This window comes from Mauremys reevesii, linkage group 22 (assembly GCF_016161935.1).
Source record: "Mauremys reevesii isolate NIE-2019 linkage group 22, ASM1616193v1, whole genome shotgun sequence".
In the NCBI taxonomy this organism is placed as follows: Eukaryota; Metazoa; Chordata; order Testudines; family Geoemydidae; genus Mauremys; species Mauremys reevesii.
Window position 1 is genome coordinate 6,240,538 of NC_052644.1, and position 17,191 is coordinate 6,257,728.

Consider the following 17,191-nt stretch of genomic DNA (forward strand, 5'->3'; position numbering starts at 1 on the left):
AGGGGATGCAGGAGGGGCTGAGGGGGCATGGGGGCTGAGGGGAGGGGATGCAGGGGAGCTGAAGCTGGGAGCTGAGGGATGCAGGGGCTGAGGGGACATGAGGGGCTGAGGGGAGGGGATGCAGGGGAGATGAAGCTGGGAGCTGAGGGGATGCAGGGGCTGAGGGGGCATGGGGGCTGAGGGGAGGGGATGCAGGGGAGATGAAGCTGGGAGCTGAGGGGATGCAGGGGCTGAGGGGGCATGGGGCTGAGGGGAGGGGATGCAGGGGAGCTGAAGCTGGGAGCTGAGGGGATGCAGGGGCTGAGGGGACATGAGGGGCTGAGGGGAGGGGATGCAGGGGAGATGAAGCTGGGAGCTGAGGGGATGCAGGGGAGATGAAGCTGGGAGCTGAGGGGATGCAGGGGCTGAGGGGCATGGGGCTGAGGGGAGGGGATGCAGCAGGAGCTGAAGCTGGGAGCTGAGGGGGATGCAGGGGGCTGAGGGGGGCATGGGGGGCGAAGGGGGAGGGGATGCAGGGGGAGCTGAAGCTGGGAGCGGAGGGGGATGCAGGAGGGCTGAGGGGCATGGGGGCTGAGGGGAGGGGATGCAGCGGGAGCTGAAGCTGGGGGGGATGCAGGAGGGCTGAGGGGGGCTGGGGGGAAGGGGATGCAGGGGAAACAGGGGCTGAAGGGCGCTGAGGGGCGGGGCGGAGGGAGGCTGAGAGGGGAGGGGCTGAGGGGGAACGGGGACCAAGCCCAGCAAGGGAATCGGCGAGAGAAAAGGCGTCAAAAACTGGGCGACACCTGACACGCCCCTGCTGACTCCGCCCCTTCGCCTTTGACTCCGCCCCCTCAGACCTCCCCCCCAGCTGCTCCTCCCATTTGCTACTGGTGGGTGGGCGGAGCCTCTCCAGTGACTCTCCAATCAGTGTGGTGGGTCCCTGCGGCATCTCAAGCCAGCCCCCACCTGGCGCCCCACCGGCCCCTGCCCCTTGGGGCTCAGTGGGGCTGGAGGGCGGGAATCCGCCAATCAGCATCTGGTCTGGCATCCCCTCCCCACCCCCCAGCTCTAAGTTCTGGCCGTCCGTCCCCCCGCCGGGAGTGGGGACGCGGGGGAGACCTGGGGCTGAGTGGGAGCCGCCCTGGGGACTCTGGGGCTGACAGGAAGGGTGGGGAGCTCAGTTGGGGACTGAGGGGAGGCGGGGTGCAGTGGCAGTGGGGGCTAAGGATGGGTGAGAGGGTGGGAGGGGTCCCGGGGCTGGAGGGGCGGGGCTGGCGGGGGCGGAGCTAAGGGGGCAAACCGCATGGGGTTGAGAGGGGCAGGGGCAGGAAGGGGCGGGACGGACTGCATAGGGGTGGGGGCAGGCAGGATGGGGCTGGGGCAGGATGGGGGCTGAGGGAGTTCGGGGCGGGGCGAGAGAGGGGCGGGCGCTCCGCGATGTCTCCCCTTCCAGGCAGAGATGATGCAGGAGGAAGGCGGTTGCCATGGGAACGGGAGGCAGGAGGGACCGGGAGGGAGGCGCGGGGCGGGGGGCGGCGGCCGGCGGGGCCGGGCCGGGCCGGGTGCGGGCCGGGCCGAGCGGGCTCCGGGCTGCGCTGGCCCCTACGACACGGGCACGCTGCTCCAGTTCTGCAACGGTGAGTTAGTGCGATCCGGGCCCCGCGTCCAGCCTGCCCCTCGCTGGGGCTGGCACCCAGCACCCCGAGCCGTGCCCGGGGCTGGCACCCAGCACCCCGAGCCGTGCCCGGGGCTGGCACCCAGCACCCCCCCCCCGAGCCGTGCCCGGGGCTGGCCCCCAGCACCCCCCCCCGAGCCGTGCCCGGGGCTGGCACCCAGCACCCCCCCCCTGAGCCGTGCCCGGGGCTGGCACCCAGCACCCCCCCAGCCATGTCCAGTGCTGGCTCCCTGCAGCCCCCAGCCTCAGCAGTCACACCCAGCCATGCCGGGGCTGGCACCAGCACCCCCCCCCCAGCTGTGCCCAGGGCTGGCACCCTTCTGCCCTGCTGTGGGTGCAGGTCACGGAGCACAGATCCATCCACCCGGTGCTGTGAGTCCCCCCATCACCCCACGGGTGCTCCAGGGGGCCAGGGTTGCCCTGCATGTAGGGGACGTGCTGGGTCGCAGAGGAGGCAGGTTTATGGGGACGATGTGGCAGAACGGCATTTGGGCAGGATTCGCTCTTGGGCAGCACCAGAGCTGCTTGCAGCATTGGGCAGAGAGCTGTAGAGAAAGGGGCTTCTCTGCCAGTGGGTGCCCCTCAATCTTGAGCCCCAGCCCCCTGCTATCCCAGCTCGGGGCTCCCTCCAACCTTCCCGCACACAGCTGTGCTGGTGCCCCTCACTCCCGACCCACAGCTCCACTGCTGTTGCAGCCCGGGCCCTCTCCTGCGCTGATCTCACATTGCCGATCCTGTCTGGACGCTGGATTGCTTTTGCTTAACGGCCAGAATAAACGTCCTGTGGGGGGCTCGTCTGAGATCCACCAAACTCGCTGCACCTGTGCCCTTCGCCAGCCTTTCCCCAGAACTCTGCGGATTGCAGCGCCCCCGTTCCCCAGCCGGACTCAGGGCCCATGTCCAAGCAGCCTGGAAATTCCATCTGGCCCTGGCACGATGGCACGTCACCCTCAGTGCCTCCCTGTTGGGTACAGTGGGGGCTCATCCGCTGCCAGCCTGGGAGAGAAGATGCTGGGCAGGGCCAGCCAGCCACTAGGTTCTTTCGCATCCTGCTGAGGACAATGTAACCTGGTTCCCCCAGATCCCGTTGCCGGGGTCCCAAGTGGCGGAGCAGAGGGTGCAGCTAGTGCTGCCTGGCACTGCCCCAGACTCCACTGTGATTAGAATATTGCAATTCGGCCCCGTTCGATGGCTTTTCTCAGCTTGCACCAGGGGTCGGCAACCTTTCAGCGGTGCTGTGCCGAGTCTTCATTTATTCCCTCCGATTTAAGGGTTCGCGCGCCAGTCATACATTTGAACGTTTTTTAGAAGGTCTCTTTCTATAAGTCTATATAACATATAACTAAACTGTTGTTGTATGTCAGGTAAATAAGGTTTTTAAAATGTTTAAGAAGCTTCATTTAAAATTGAATTAAAATGCAGAGCCCCCCCGGACCGGTGGCCAGGACCCAGGCAGTGTGAGTGCCACTGAAAATCAGCTCATGTGCTGCCTTCGGCACGCGTGCCATAGGTTGCCTACCCCTGGCTTACACCATTTCTAAGCCCTTTACAGGCTGCAGTGTCTCTACAGGGATCCTTCCCCTGGCATTGAGATGCAATCACCTCTGGGGTGTGGCGTGGGGGCTGTTTAGAAAGGGGTCCTTGGCCGGACACTGAGATGCAGCTGCCTGTGTGGAGGGGAGGGGGACAGCGACCTTGTACACAGGGATTCCTCACCTGCTGCTGGGTGGTGGCTGTTTCTGGGGTGGGGCGCACAAACCATTTAACAGCCACCCTGCCCCGTTGCACAACAGGACAGGGCAGGAAGTCTAGAAACCCATATCCAGCCGAAACTGCAGCGGGGGCACAGGCGGCTGGGATTTGATGAGGATCCTGGGGCTAAATCCTTAGTGACCTGTCCTGGCATCTTCAGACACCTCTAGCATGCAGACCCTCCTCTGGCCTTGTTCCGCAGAAGGCGGCGTCTCCTGTAACACAGCGCCCCCTGGTGCCACCCCGCGGTGACGCTCCAGGGGCAAGAGAAAAGGGGAGGCGTGTAATGGTGTGTGAGGCAGGGGTATTTCCCCTGTGCTGGCTCTGGGGCTCTGTCCGCTCTCTGGTGGGGCAGGCACCTTGGCTTGATTCCCATGGCAACAAACCCAAAGTAGGGTCTACAGAGCAGGCTCTGGAGTAGGGGACGGGCCTGGGCATGATATGACCCCCCTCTCCCTGATCCCAGTGTCTATAGGGCCAGTCCTGGTCCCTACAGGGAATACCCGCCCCCCCACTCCTGGCTCGCAGGGCGCCAGGCCTCAGGATGCCAGTCCCCGCCCAGTGCTTGTCTAGGGGAAGCCATTTGCCTGGCACTGTCATACTACCCCACCTCCCTGGCAGTGATGCAGCCCATGGGGGTGCCCAGCACAGGGCTCCCCAGGGCTGGGGCTCCGGGCCTGGAGCCAGGATCGATGGGGGAAGGGTTCTGCCAGGTCTCCGGCGCTGCCCATCTCCTTGGGGCACTGCCAGCCCCAGCAGTGGGGAGAGCAGGGGAGGGAGGGGGAGGCTATGGGGCTGGCCGAGGGGGCACCTCAGAGCTGCTCTATCCTTTACACGTTCCTTTACCGCGCTTGTCCCCATGGCATCTGCTCTGTGCCGGCCGCTCAGCGAAGGGCCCCTGAGACTGGGAGGTGGGAGGGCTGGGATGGTCCTTAGCTCCTGGGGGTCAGGCCTCCAAGGCCGCTCTGCTCCTGCACAGATGGCGGCAGGTCCCCCTGGACCAGAGGGGCGGGAGCTTTTGGGCTCTTGTAAATCCCCGGGCGCAGGCCCCAGGGATCGGGACCGAGCCCTCGGCCTCGTCTCCTGCCTGCGGGCAGCCAGCGTAGGGAGGCAGGGCAGGGCGATGGGCTCACGCAGCCCAGGTCACTGAGGAGACGCTGCCACATTCTCGACTAGCTGGGGGGCTGATGGCTTTGTGCCCAGGCCCAGGGCACTGCTGTGCCCAGCCGAGGGGAGGGAGCGCCCCTCACCAATGCCAGTCTCCGGGAGCCTGGCCTCAGCCTCCTGGTCTACAGAGCAAACTGGCCGGGTGTGGGGGCACCTTCCCCCAGAGGAGACGGTTCTGGGGCTGCCACCCCCTGGCTGGCACACATGGGCCCCCCACCCCTAGGCAGCAGTGCAAGTGAGCCCTGGCCCGGCTCCAGCACCCGGCTATTAGTCCATCTCTGCCCCTTCCCACTGCCAGGAACCAGCCACTCCCTCCTGGCACCTGGAGTGCCTGGCACTCCCCTCCCCGGTGCCAGGGCCACCAGTTCCCCTGCCTGCCCCTCCAGTGACAGCCCATTCCCCATCCTCTCTCATACCAGCCCCTTCCTATGCCCTGGGCTGCCTGGCATCCCAGCCCCCAGTGCCAGGCCCCCTCCTCGGCCCCTCTGCAGTTGATTCCCCCCAGGGCAGGACCAAGGTGGAGCCCAGCGGTGCCCAGCTCAGGCACTCTGGCTGCTGCAGCGGGCGGGCGGTGCTGCCCCCAGCCCAGCCCCAGCTGTTCCCACGGGAGCGGTGCCAGCCGGAGAGGAGCGGGCGGCTGCCATTGGGCTGGCTGCCGGGATGCTGCAGGGAGGGCGGGCCGAGGAGTGAAATACGATTGCAGAGGAGAGAGCAGGCAGGGACGGAGGAACCGCCACTGCAGAAGCCAGGAGCAGGACTGGGGGCAGGCAGCGACTACCCCCACGAGGCCCCTGGGTGGCTCCCAGCCCAACAGGTGGGTGTCAGCCCCTGTGCCCATCCCAGTGCCTGGGTTGCGGCTGACTCTGCAAAGAGCTGCAGCATGTCGAGGGGGGCTCCCAGGGATGGGGGCCCTGGGGAGGCAGCATCTCTAGGGGATGGGGGGATGCCAGGCTCTAGCGGGCTCTGCCCACCGGGTGGCAGTGAGGAGGGGGCTCTGCAGAGGGGAGGGGGAAGGAGCGGGGTTGGTTCCGGCGCGGATGGGGACCTGTAAAGTTCTGCAGAGCCTGACCTTGCAGAGAGATGAACTGGTCTCCAGCCAGAAACCCCCACCCTGCCCCATCGCCCCCTGGGCGCCAGGGCCCAGACCTACCCCCACTCAGGCAGGAAGGAAATGCCCCCCACCCCCACAACCATCCACCACTGCTGGGGTGGCGGCGGGGGGCAGGACTGGGCTAGCTGGGCCCATTGGTCTGACCCCGCTTGTCACCCATCTGCTCCCCTCGCGTGCTCTGTGGGTGTCACTGCCTGGGGGCCAAAGTCACTGCCGGGAGGCGTCCCAAGGACCCGGCTGCCCCGTTCTGGGGAGGCGTCAGCGTCTGATTTCGCTGATCTCAGCCAGGGCACGGCCCCTGCAAGAGACAGATTCCCGCCCCTGGGGCAGGATGAGCCGGGATCATAGTCCCCTCCCGTGAAATGAGCACAGCAGCCATGGGGCAGTAGCTTGAGGATGGGCATGGCCGGTCGGGGGGCACTCGGGGATGGGCACAGCCAGTCCAGGAGCGGGGACACTTGGGAGTGGGAATGGCCTGTGTGTGTGTGTGGGGGGGGGGTGTGTTGAGGACAGGCATGGCCAGTTAGGGGGGAGGACAGGCATGGTGGGTTAGGGGTAGTCGCTCAGGGACAGGCATGGCCGGTCGGGGTGGGGAGGACAGGCATGGTGGGTTGGGGGGAGCTGCTCAGGGACAGGCATGGCCAGTCGGGGGTGTGTCAGGGACAGGCACGGCTGGTCGGGGTGGGGAGGACAGGCATGGTGGGTTGGGAGTAGTCGCTCAGGGACAGGCATGGTGGGTTGGGGGGAGTCGCTCAGGGACAGGCATGGCCGGTCCAGGGGGTGTCGGGGACAGGCAAGGCTGGCTCAGATGGGTGCTCCCATCTAGGCTGGGCATGGCCCATGGGTGCTCCTCAGCTGAGTGTCTGGGGGTCTCCCGGGGGGTTTCTGTGTCTGTCTGTCTCAGGGTGGCAGATCTTGCGGGACAGTTTCAGCTTTGTGCCCCCGCAGCATCTGGCCCCTCCTGGCATGGAGGTCCCAGGTGCAGGGAGGCCGCTCTCTGCCCGGCCTGTGGACCCTAGGGCTGGGTGAGCGATGAGTGTGGGGCCAGAGCAACCTCAGCAGGGAGGGGCTGGCACTTCCCACTGAGCAGCAGGATTCTGGCAGGGGAAGGGCAGGAGTCGGGATTATTTCTTGTCCCATGCCCGGTGGGGAGCGGGACAGATGGCGTCTCCCCCACAAGGCCAAAGCCCTCCCCACGGGGCCATGGAGACGCCCCACGAGCAGGGGAGGGGGCAGCCTGGCAGCAAAGGACAGGGTCCTGGCACACGCGGGGTGGGGGGAGTCAGTGGATGACCCTGGCGCGGCTCAGCTGGGGGGCGGGGTGCAAAGCCCATGGGGGTGGTGTTTAGAATGGGAAACCAAGGCTGACTATCAGGTCAAAGCGAAATAGCTCTGGGGACAGGACAGGGGCCCGGTCGCTCCCTGATTGGATGGATCTGGCCTGGAATTGCCCCCATAGAAGGTGCCAGGCCGGCCAGGGAGGGTACAATCAGGGCTTTCCGTTCCCAGGGCAGGGTTGGGATCCATGGAGCAGCAGGGGGTTATAGTTGGGGGGGTCTCTCTCTTCCCATTTTGGGCCAGGTGGAGGGGACTTAAAATTTAGTGAGGAGGAGGAGGAGATGAATTCCTCATCCGACCCCCAGCAAGATCTGCCTGTAGCCAGCTGTTGCCTCCCGTCCATCTGCCAGTGCATCCTGCACTGACAAACTAACCCTCTAGACTGTTGCGTCTGCAGTGAAATCGCTACCAACGACCATTCACGTGTCATCAGCAGGTTTCAGAGTTAACGCCCAATGGAACTGAAGGGGGGCAGCTCGCCTGCTCGGAGCTGTCGTTCCAGGCTGGGCAGAGGCTGCTGCGGGGATCATGTCCCCTTAGCAGCCACAGAGAGAGCAGGTGTTTCCCTAGAACGAGTAGTGGGGATCCGAAATCCCGACTGAGAACTGAGATTAGGAACGAAGGGCCGAGGCTCCTCCCTCCATGACGGGCACCATGTCACGCCGCACACCTGGCAGCCGCTATCCAATGGGACCTCAGAGCGAGCAGCTGGTGTGGGTCTGTGCCCGGACTAGCCATTAGCTCCCCTGCCCCAGGCCATGGGGCAGGACAGAACCATAGAAATGTGGGGCTGGAAGGGCCCTCCAGAGATCACCAGATCCGGCCCCCTGCAATGAGGCGGGAGCAAGTCACCCTAGTCCAGCCTGGCAGAGGTCAGTGCGACCTGGTCTTAAAAGCCTCCAGTGACAGGGATCCCCCCACCTCCCTCGGGGTCCGTCCCAGAGCTGGACTCCCCCGAGCGTTAGAGATTTTGTGCTAATCTCTACCCTAGAGCCCCTTGCTGCAGCGTAAAGCCACTGCTGCTTGCCCTACCATTGGTGGGCATGGCAAACAATCGATCCTCGTCCGCTCTGTAACAGCCCTAAACAGAGCTGGGCCCAGCCCTCCAGCTGAGCAACCCCCCCCCCCCCCTCCCGGGACAATTACGGGCAGTTCCTTACAATTGCATTGTAAGTCATGGATTCACCAGGGCAAGTCATGCCTGACCAATCTGGTTGCCTTCTATGAGGAGATAACTGGCTCTGTGGATATGGGGAAAGCAGTGGATGTGATATATCTTGACTTTAGCAAAGCTTTTGATACGGTCTCCCACAGTATTCTTGCCAGCAAGTTAAAGAAGTATGGGCTGGATGAATGGATTATAAGGGTGGATAGAAAGCTGGCTAGATTGTCGGGCTCAACAGGTAGTGATCAATGGCTCCATGTCTAGTTGGCAGCCGGTATCAGGGGTCGGTCCTGGGGCCGGTTTTGTTCAACATCTTTATCAATGATCTGGATGATGGGATGGATTGCACCCTCAGCAAGTTCACAGATGACACTAAAGTGGGGGAAGAGGTAGATAGGGTCCAGAGTGACCTAGACAAATTGGAGGATTGGGCCAAAAGAAATCTGATGAGGTTCAACAAGGACAAGTGCTGAGTCCTGCAGTTAGGAAGGAAGAATCCCATGAACCGCTACAGGCTGGGGACTGACTGGCTAAGCAGCAGTTCTACAGAAAAGGACCTGGGGGTTACAGTGGACGAGAAGCTGGATATGAGTCAGCAGTGTGCCCTTGTTGCCAAGAAGGCCAACGGCATATTGGGCTGCATTAGTAGGAGCATTGGCAGCAGATGGAGGGAAGTGATTATTCCCCTCTATTCGGCACTGGTGAGGCCACGCCTGGAGTATTGCGTCCAGTTTTGGTCCCCCCACTACAGAATGGATGTGGACAAATTGGAGAGAGTCCAGAGGAGGGCAAAGAAAATGATTAGGGGGCTGGGGCAGATGACTTACAAGGAGAGGCTGAGGGAAGTGGGGTTATTTAGTCTGTAGAAGAAGAGTGATTCAACTACCTGAAGGGGGGTTCCAAAGAGGATGGAGCTCGGCTGTTCTCAGTGGTGGCAGATGACAGAACAAGGAGCGATGGTCTCAAGTTGCAGTGGGGGAGGTCTAGGTTGGATATTAGGAAACACTATTTCACTAGGAGGGTGGTGAAGCACTGGAATGGGTTCCCTAGGGAGGTGGTGGAATCTCCTTCCTTAGAGGTTTTTAAGGCCTGTCTTGACAAAGCCCTGGCTGGGATGATTTACCTGCTGCTGGTCCTGCTTTGAGCAGGGGCTTGGACTCTTCCAACCCTGATCTTCTATGATTCTGTCAGTCGGAACGTTGGAACTCGGAACCACAATCTACTCCATTGCGGGACTGAGTGTCGTAAACTCGAAACCTGTAGTCGTAAGTCGAATCAGGGTATCAATGTAGAAGCATCATAAGTGCCGTTCATCATAACTTGAACGTCGTAAAGTCGAGGACTGCCTGTACCTCCCGGGTCTTACCTGCACTCCTGCAATCCCAGAATGAGATTGGCCCTTTCTGCAGCTGCATCCCATTGTTGGCTCATATTTATTTTGCGATCCACTAGAACCCGGATCCTGTCCAGCAGCTCTGCCATGTAGCCGCCAGGCCCCACTTCGTACTTGGGTGTTGGATTTTTCCTTCCTAAGTGAAGTGCTTGGCACTTGTCTGTATTGAATTTCATCTTGTTCACCTCACACCGGTTCACCCCTTCCACCACCGCTGCCTCACAGGCCCGGGCAGGAGCGCCCCCTCCACTGCCCCTGGGGCAGGATCATCCCCTGCATCCCCCAGGGCACAAACATTCCCCCCTCTCCCCATGGAGCAGAATTGCCCCCTCCATCCCCTGGGGCAGAATCACCCCCCCATCCCCATGGGGCCAGGCAGGATTGCCCCCTCCATCCCCTGGGGCAAGATCAGCCCCTCCATCCCCCTGGGGCAGAATCGCCCCCTCCATCCCCGAGGACAGGATCAGCCCCTCCAGCCCGATCCCCAGGACTCTGCCCTCTCGTTGTCAGTTCCACTGGATCCATCTCATTCAGCCTCGATTTCCCCTCCCAACCTCTGCCCTCCAGTCCCCCCTTCCATGTCTCCCCCTCCCCCGATGGGGGTCACCCCCTTCACAGGCGTGCTGCGTTTGCCGATCAAGACAGATTCCCCCATCTCAGCTGGGGTCTCCCCAGGGCCAGGTTGGGGGGCTGCACCCCCCTGCATGCTCCTTTCCAACAGGTCCCCAGAGCTGCCAAGTGTGGGGTGCACGTGCCAATTACAGTTATAGGCACAGAATATGAGGAGTTGGCATCAGAGACCCCAGGCTGCCGGCTGGCAGCTCAGTGCCCCTCCCCGGGCTGCAGGGCTCCCTCGTGTCCAGCCTGCGTCATGTTTTACCGGGCCCGTGCGACAGGCTGGGGTACAGATACAAATGATCCCACCTCTGAGCCGGCAACTCCTCGCACTCTCACATCAGCTGGGAGTCTGAGCTCCTCCCCCCACCCCCTTCCAGGGCATTGACGATGACATTATGCTGTGGGTGGGGATCCTAGGGGGCATTTCTGTTGGGGGGGAGCAGGGGCCCAGATCCCAGGGCAGCGGCTCATCGGTCCCTCCGCTTGCCCCCCCAGATGATAACCTGTCAGGCACCAGCGGGATGGAGGTGGACGACCGCATCTCGTACCTGGAGCAGCGGCTGCAGCTGCAGGAAGACGAGATCCAGGTGCTGAAGGCGGCGCTGGCCGACGTGCTGCGGCGCCTGAGCGCCTGTGAAGAGAACGGACTCAGCCTGCAGAGGAAGGGCCCCACAAAAGGTACCGGGCTGCAGAGCTCCTCCCTCCGGGCTGCTCAACCCACACCCTGGGTGCTCTCTTCCCAGAGAGCCCCTCTCGCTTCCCTTGGATCCAGTCACCTGCTTCACTGAGCCTGATCCGAGCAGAATCAGCACCGTCGTCCCCTTTTGAAGCTATCCCTGCCATGGGGAACATCTGGCAGCCCCTGCACCGGCTCAGCTGCCCCACATGCTCAGCTCAGACTTAGAGCCCCGAGGGAGCTGGGTCAGGCCAGGCAGCACTGCAGCCCCAGGGCCCACCCTGCCACCTATGCAGCAGCCCCCTTCCCCATCAGCAGCTCTGAAAGGAGCCGTCCTCGAAGCCAGGGCAGAGCCGGGGCTCGCGCTGCCCTCGCTCCCCACACCCAGCACCCTGGGGCTGAGGCCGTGCCGGGCGCAGGGGAGGGCTGTCGGACGAGCCCATCACAGCCTGTGAGGCTGAGCCAGCAGGGAGGGGCCAGCCCCCCAGGGAGCCCAGCAATCGGGGGGGCCGGGGAGGGCTGAGGCTCTGAGCAGTGACACCCCCCCTGCCCCGTTCTGTCTCCCCACCCCCGCAGTGTGCCAGCTGCTCAAGGGACTGCCCTCCAAGCCCATCCTCAGCAATGGGATCCTGCCGCAGAAGAGATCCGGGGGTTACGCCACCTCCCCGTCGTCCCCCAAGAGAGAGCCGGCCCACGGCGCCGCGAGGAGGTAGGCGCTGGGCCCCGCCCACCCTGCGCTGGAGGGTGGGGGGCTGAGATGGCTGCTGGGGCGGAGGCCACGCTCCCCTCCTGGGCTGGGAAGCCCCTTGGGACACTGGGCGGCAAGGAACCTTCTGCATCAGGGCGCTGGGGAAGGGGGAGCTGTAGTTCAGCCCCAGAGATGGGGGCTAGGGGCAGCAGTACGGCCTGGGGGGCAGGGCTAGGGGCTGCAGTGCTACAGGGCTGGGGTACAACATGGGGCAGGGTTTAGAGGCTGTCGTGTGACCCAGTGGGCGGGGCTAGGAGCTGCAGCATGGCCCGGTGGGCGGGGCTAGGGGCTGCAGCGTGGTGCAGCGGGTGGGGCTGCAGCATGGCCCAGCGGGTGGGGCTAGGAGCTGCAGCATGGCCCGGTGGGCGGGGCTGGGGGATGCAGCGTGGCCCAGTGGGCGGGGCTAGGAGCTGCAGCATGGCCCGGTGGGCGGGGCTGGGGGCTGCAGCGTGGCCCAGGAGGCCGGGCTGGGGGCTGCAGCGTGGCCCAGTGGGCGGGGCTGGGGGCTGCAGCGTGGCCCAGTGGGCGGGGCTAGGGGCTGCAGCGTGCCCAGCGGGCGGGGGCTGCAGCGTGGCCCTGTGGGCGGGGCTGGGGGCTGCAGCGTGGCCCAGGAGGCCGGGCGGGGGGCTGCAGCGTGGCCCAGTGGGCGGGGCTGGGAGCTGCAGCATGGCCCGGTGGTCAGGGGTAGGGGGCTGCAGCGTGGCCCAGCGGGCGGGGCTGGGGGCTGCAGCATGGCCCAGTGGGCGGGGCTAGGGGCTGCAGCATGGCCCAGTGGGCGGGGCTAGGAGCTGCAGCATGGCCCAGCGGGCGGGGCTGGGGGCTGCAGCGTGGCCCGGTGGTCAGGGTAGGGGCTGCAGCGTGGCCCAGCGGGCGGGGCTGGGGCTGCAGCGTGGCCCAGCGGGCGGGGCTGGGGCTGCAGCGTGGCCCAGCGGGCGGGGCTGGGGCTGCAGCGTGGCCCGGCGGTCAGGGGTAGGGGCTGCAGCGTGGCCCAGCGGGCGGGGCTGGGGCTGCAGCGTGGCCCAGCGGGCGGGGCTGGGGCTGCAGCGTGGCCCAGGAGGCGGGCTGGGGGCTGCAGCGTGGCCCAGTGGGCGGGGCTGGGGGCTGCAGCGTGGTCCCAGCGGGAGGGCTGGGGGCTGCAGCGTGGCCCAGGAGGCCGGGCTGGGGGCTGCAGCGTGGCCTGCGGGCGGGGCTGGGGCTGCAGCGTGGCCCAGCGGGAGGGGCTGGGGCTGCAGCGTGGCCCAGCGGGGCGGGGCTGGGGCTGCAGCGTGGCCCAGCGAGGCGGGGCTGGGGCTGCAGCGTGGCCCAGCGGCGGGCTGGGGCTGCAGCGTGGCCCAGCGGCGGGGCTGGGGGCTGCAGCGTGGTCCCAGCGGGAGGGGCTGGGGCTGCAGCGTGGCCCAGCGGGCGGGGCTCGGAGCTGCAGCGTGGCCCAGCGGGCGGGGCTGGGGGCTGCAGCGTGGCCCAGGAGGCCGGGCTGGGGGCTGCAGCGTGGCCCAGCGGGAGGGGCTGGGGGCTGCAGCGTGGCCCAGCGGGAGGGGCTGGGGGCTGCAGTACAGGTGCTGGGGTTTGGCTGGTCAGATGAGGGCTCAGACGCTGGGAGCACCCAACGGCTGTGGGGGGAAGGTCTCCCCGTCTCTCCAGACCCAGCCTGCATTGCTCCCCTGGGAGCAGCAGCAGCAGGGCTGGGCCAGCCGCTAATGGGCCTAGAACCGACCGAGCAGCTCCAGACGCCCAGGCGGTGCTGCAGCAAGCGGGGGGTGACAACCCCCAGCTGGCATCCTGTCCTGCTCCCATGGGGGTGAGCAGCGCCATCCCCCCCCCAAGTTGGTGGGGGCAGGAGTGGGCCCCAAATCCTCCACACAACAGCTGCTCCTGCTGCTCTCTCCCAGCACAGCCAGCGTGCGACTTCCTGGGGGGGGGGGGGCAGATCCTGTGTGATCCTGGCTGGGCCTGCGTTTCCAGCCAGGCTGCCCCTTCACGTGCTCTCAGCCCCAGCCACAGCCACAGGAGGGAGGGAAATTCGGTTTCACCGGCTTCCCCATCCCCGCAACCCAGCGCCCGGTACTCCAGGGGTTAATGCCGCCTGGCGCCAGCCGGCTGCTTGGGGGCTCTCCGCTCACAAAGGGCAGCGTTTGGGGGTTGCCGAGCGGGGGTGCACGTGTCGGACGCTGGGGTGTAGCTGGGACCCAGGCGGGCGCAGGGGGCGCTAGGTTGGGGGGTTGTCTGTGTATGTACAGTGCATGGGGGGCTGTAGCAGCTTTGGAGGGTCTGTATCTCTGCAGTGTGTGTCTGGGAACGTCTGTGTGTCCGGCACGTGTTGCGGGGGGGGCAGGTTGCTGTGTGGGCTCCGGGATGGTGTGTAGCTGGGGAGGGGGGGTGTCTCCGTCTGTCAGCGCTGACGTGCCCAGGTCCCCCGTCGCTGTGGCATGGCTTCTGTCGCACCCCCCGGGGCCAGCAGCCTTGGGCTCACGTCCTGCCTTGTGCCGCCTGCTCTCCCGCTGCACCCGCTGCTCCTCCACCGCGGCCGGTCGCTCCTGCGGGTGGGGGCGGGTCTAGGGTGACCAGACAGCAAATGTGAAAAATCGGGACATGGGTGGGGGGTAATAGGAGCCTATATAAGAAAAAGACCCAAAAATCGGGACTGTCCCTATAAAATCGGGACATCTGGTCACCCTAGGCGGGTCTCACCATGGCCCCTGCTGCCTGGTCACACACAGACGGGGCGGCGCCTTCACAGCTGTAATGGGGGAGTCCCTCTGTGCAGCCCCCCAGCAATGACACGGGGCTCCGGCCCCATCCCGGTACTCAGCCCACCCCTCACCCCTCCTCTTCCACTCGCTCCCCCGACCGTGCCTCTTGCACGCTCATGTCCTGTGCCCCCTGCTGCCTGGCTGGCTGCCCCCCACCCCCTGGCTGGCCCCCTTCCGGCTGGCTGATGCTCTCTCTCCTGCAGCGGGCAGAGGTGCCCCTCCCTGGAGCGGCCGGCCGCGCTCAGACGCGACTGTTTCAGAGAGCAGAGGAGCCGCACCACCTCGTCCAGCAGCTCCTGCAGCGGGCAGCGCGAAGGGTACGTGTCTCAGACCCCACCCTTCCTCCTGTGCCCCTGCCCCCGGCTGCACCCCTCTCTGCCAGGCTCTGAACCCTGCGTCCTCCTTGCTATCAGCGGCAGTGCCGGCTGGGCTTCCTCCTCGCCGCGCTAGGACCTAGGCTGTGCCATGGCGCTGCGCCCAAGGAACCGCCGGCACTGCTGGACCACGCGGCGGGGACCAAACCTGCGACCTCAGGATCTGACGGCTCGAGGCCCTGCGCCGGAGCTGCAGGATCGGGCCCCAGAGCGGCCAGACACGGATTGCAGCCACTAGAGGGCGCCAAGCCGCCCTGCACTAGCCCTGATGCCCAGGGAGACCCTTTGGGGACAGCCCCCCCCTCCCCCCCCGCTGCAAGGCTCCCAGAGCACTAGCCTGGCCCTGGAAGGGGTTCAGCGGCAAGGGGGTGGTTCAGTCAGGCCGGCAGCACCCCTGGGACCTGTCTCCCAGAGCCCCCCGGTGGGGCTGGGCTGGGGCGTTGGGCAGGCAAGGCTGCACTGGGGCAGGCTCCAGCACAGGGCGGGCAGCCAGCCAGTCACCCAGTGGCACCCAGGCCGGTCAGAGAGGGAGAGCCCCAGGCCAGGCCCGCGGCTCGGAGCCAGGCTGCAGGGTGGAATTGGGGTTGGGAGCCAGGCCCCGCCTGAGCTCGGGGATACTGGGGTGGGCCAGGCTCAGAGGGATGGGCCCTGGGGCAACCCGGCCAGACGGGTTGAGAGAAACCCCTCCTGGGACTCTGTGAAGCCCCCAGAGCTGGGGCCGTCCGAGGGGAGGCCGGGACCCAGTGCCAGGTTGGCTCTGGTGTTCGTGTTGGGGGGCAGGTTCAGGGCAGACTGTGCGGGTGGGGTACTGGCCCCAGCACCAGGCTGGGGGAGCTCAGGAGTGAGGTGGCTCTGGGGAGGGTCAGGATGGTGGGGTGCATTGGGGTTCGGGCCCCAGTGTGACTCTGGGGGAGTTGGAGGGACGGTGCCAGGGGCTCTTTGCGGGGGTTGGGATGGGCCTAGGGGTGCTCAGTGGGTTGGGGGCCCAGCCCTTGGCTGACTTAAGGCTGAGGGGAGCTGGGGGCCCTGGGGGTGGGGATGGTCCAGCACTGGAGGTGTCTAGAAGGGATATCTGAAGGTGCTGGGGACCTGGCATTGGAGGGTTTCTGGGAGGGGTGGTTCACGGATGGGGGGCTGAGGGTGAGCCAGGAAGACCTGACACTGAGGGGTTGGCCCTAGGGATGTCTGAGGGTCTTGGGGGTGACTCACGGGTGTGGGGGGCCTGACACTGGGTGGCTGGGGGCCTGGGGACCTGGCACTACAGGAGGGCCAGGGAGGTGGGGCCCAGCACTGGGGGGTTGCTGCTAGGAGTGTCCAGAGAAGTAGGGGTGCTCTGGGAGTGACTGGCAGTGGGGGCGGGCCAGCACTATGGGAGGGACAGGGTGCATGTTTGGGATGGGGTCGGGATTCCTTGGGGAGCAGAATCCCTGGCACTAGAGGGTTAGCACTTAGGGTGACTAAGGCCAGCATTGGGGGGCTGGAATTGGGGGTGACCTGGAGCATGGGGATCAGGCTCTGGGGGGGGGCTGGGGTGACACAGGAAGCAGGGGGTCTGAAAACTGGGGGTGATTCAGGATGTGGGGTCCAGCACTGGAGGGCTGGCACTGGAGGCTGGGGGTGACTTAATGTGTGTGGGGGGCCTTGCACTGGGGGTGACTAAGAGTCCAGGTGTGGGGGTCCAGGACTGGTGGTGAGTCAGGGTCTGGACACTGGCGGTGACTCAGGGGCCAGGTGCTGGGGCACTGGGGTTGTGAGGGGCCAGGCACCGGGGGGCTGGGGGTGACTTGGAGTGCAGGGGTCCAGGTGCTGGGGGTGCGGGGGTCTGGGCAGTGGGAGGAACTAGGGGGTGGAGATGAATGGAAGGCTGGATGCTGGAGGGACACATGTGCTGGCGGGGGGACTGAAAGGCCGGACGCTGGAGGGACCCGTGTGCTGGGGGGGGGACTGGGAGGCCGGCTGCTGGAGCGCCCTGTGTGCTGGCGGGGGGACTGGAAGGTCGGACGCTGGAGGGACACGTGTGCTGGCGGGGGGACTGGGAGGTTGGACGCTGGAGGGACACGTGTGCTCGCGGGGTGACTGGGAGGCCGGATGCTGGAGGGACCCGTGTGCTGGCGGGGGGACTGGAAGGCCGGACGTTGGAGAGACCCGTGTGCTGGCGGGGGGACTGGGAGGCCGGACGCTGGAGGGACCCGTGTGCTGGCGGGGGGACTGGGAGGCCGGACGCTGGAGGGACCCGTGTGCTGGCGGGGGGACTGGGAGGCCGGACGCTGGAGGGACCCGTGTGCTGGCGGGGGGACTGGGAGGCCGGATGCTGGAGGGACCCGTGTGCTGGCGGGGGGACTGGGAGGCCGGATGCTGGAGGGACCCGTGTGCTGGCGGGGGGACTGGGAGGCTGGATGCTGGAGGAACTTGGATTCAGGGTGCTGAGGGGCTGGGGTTGTCAGGGAC

The 17,191-nt window shown here is 65.9% G+C and overlaps 1 protein-coding gene across 1 annotated transcript in view; it reads left to right on the forward strand.

Annotated features, from left to right (window-relative positions):
- Positions 1–1,520: 1,520 nt before the first annotated feature.
- EML2 (EMAP like 2) overlaps positions 1,521–17,191 on the forward strand; it is a 38,611-nt gene continuing 22,940 nt past the window's right edge. Inside the window, exons 1-3 of the mRNA XM_039510879.1 lie at positions 1,521–1,616; positions 10,694–10,876; positions 11,451–11,583. Coding sequence (XP_039366813.1) covers positions 10,720–10,876; positions 11,451–11,583 — 290 coding nt within the window. The 5' untranslated portion in view covers positions 1,521–1,616; positions 10,694–10,719. The remainder of the gene's footprint in view (positions 1,617–10,693; positions 10,877–11,450; positions 11,584–17,191) is intronic.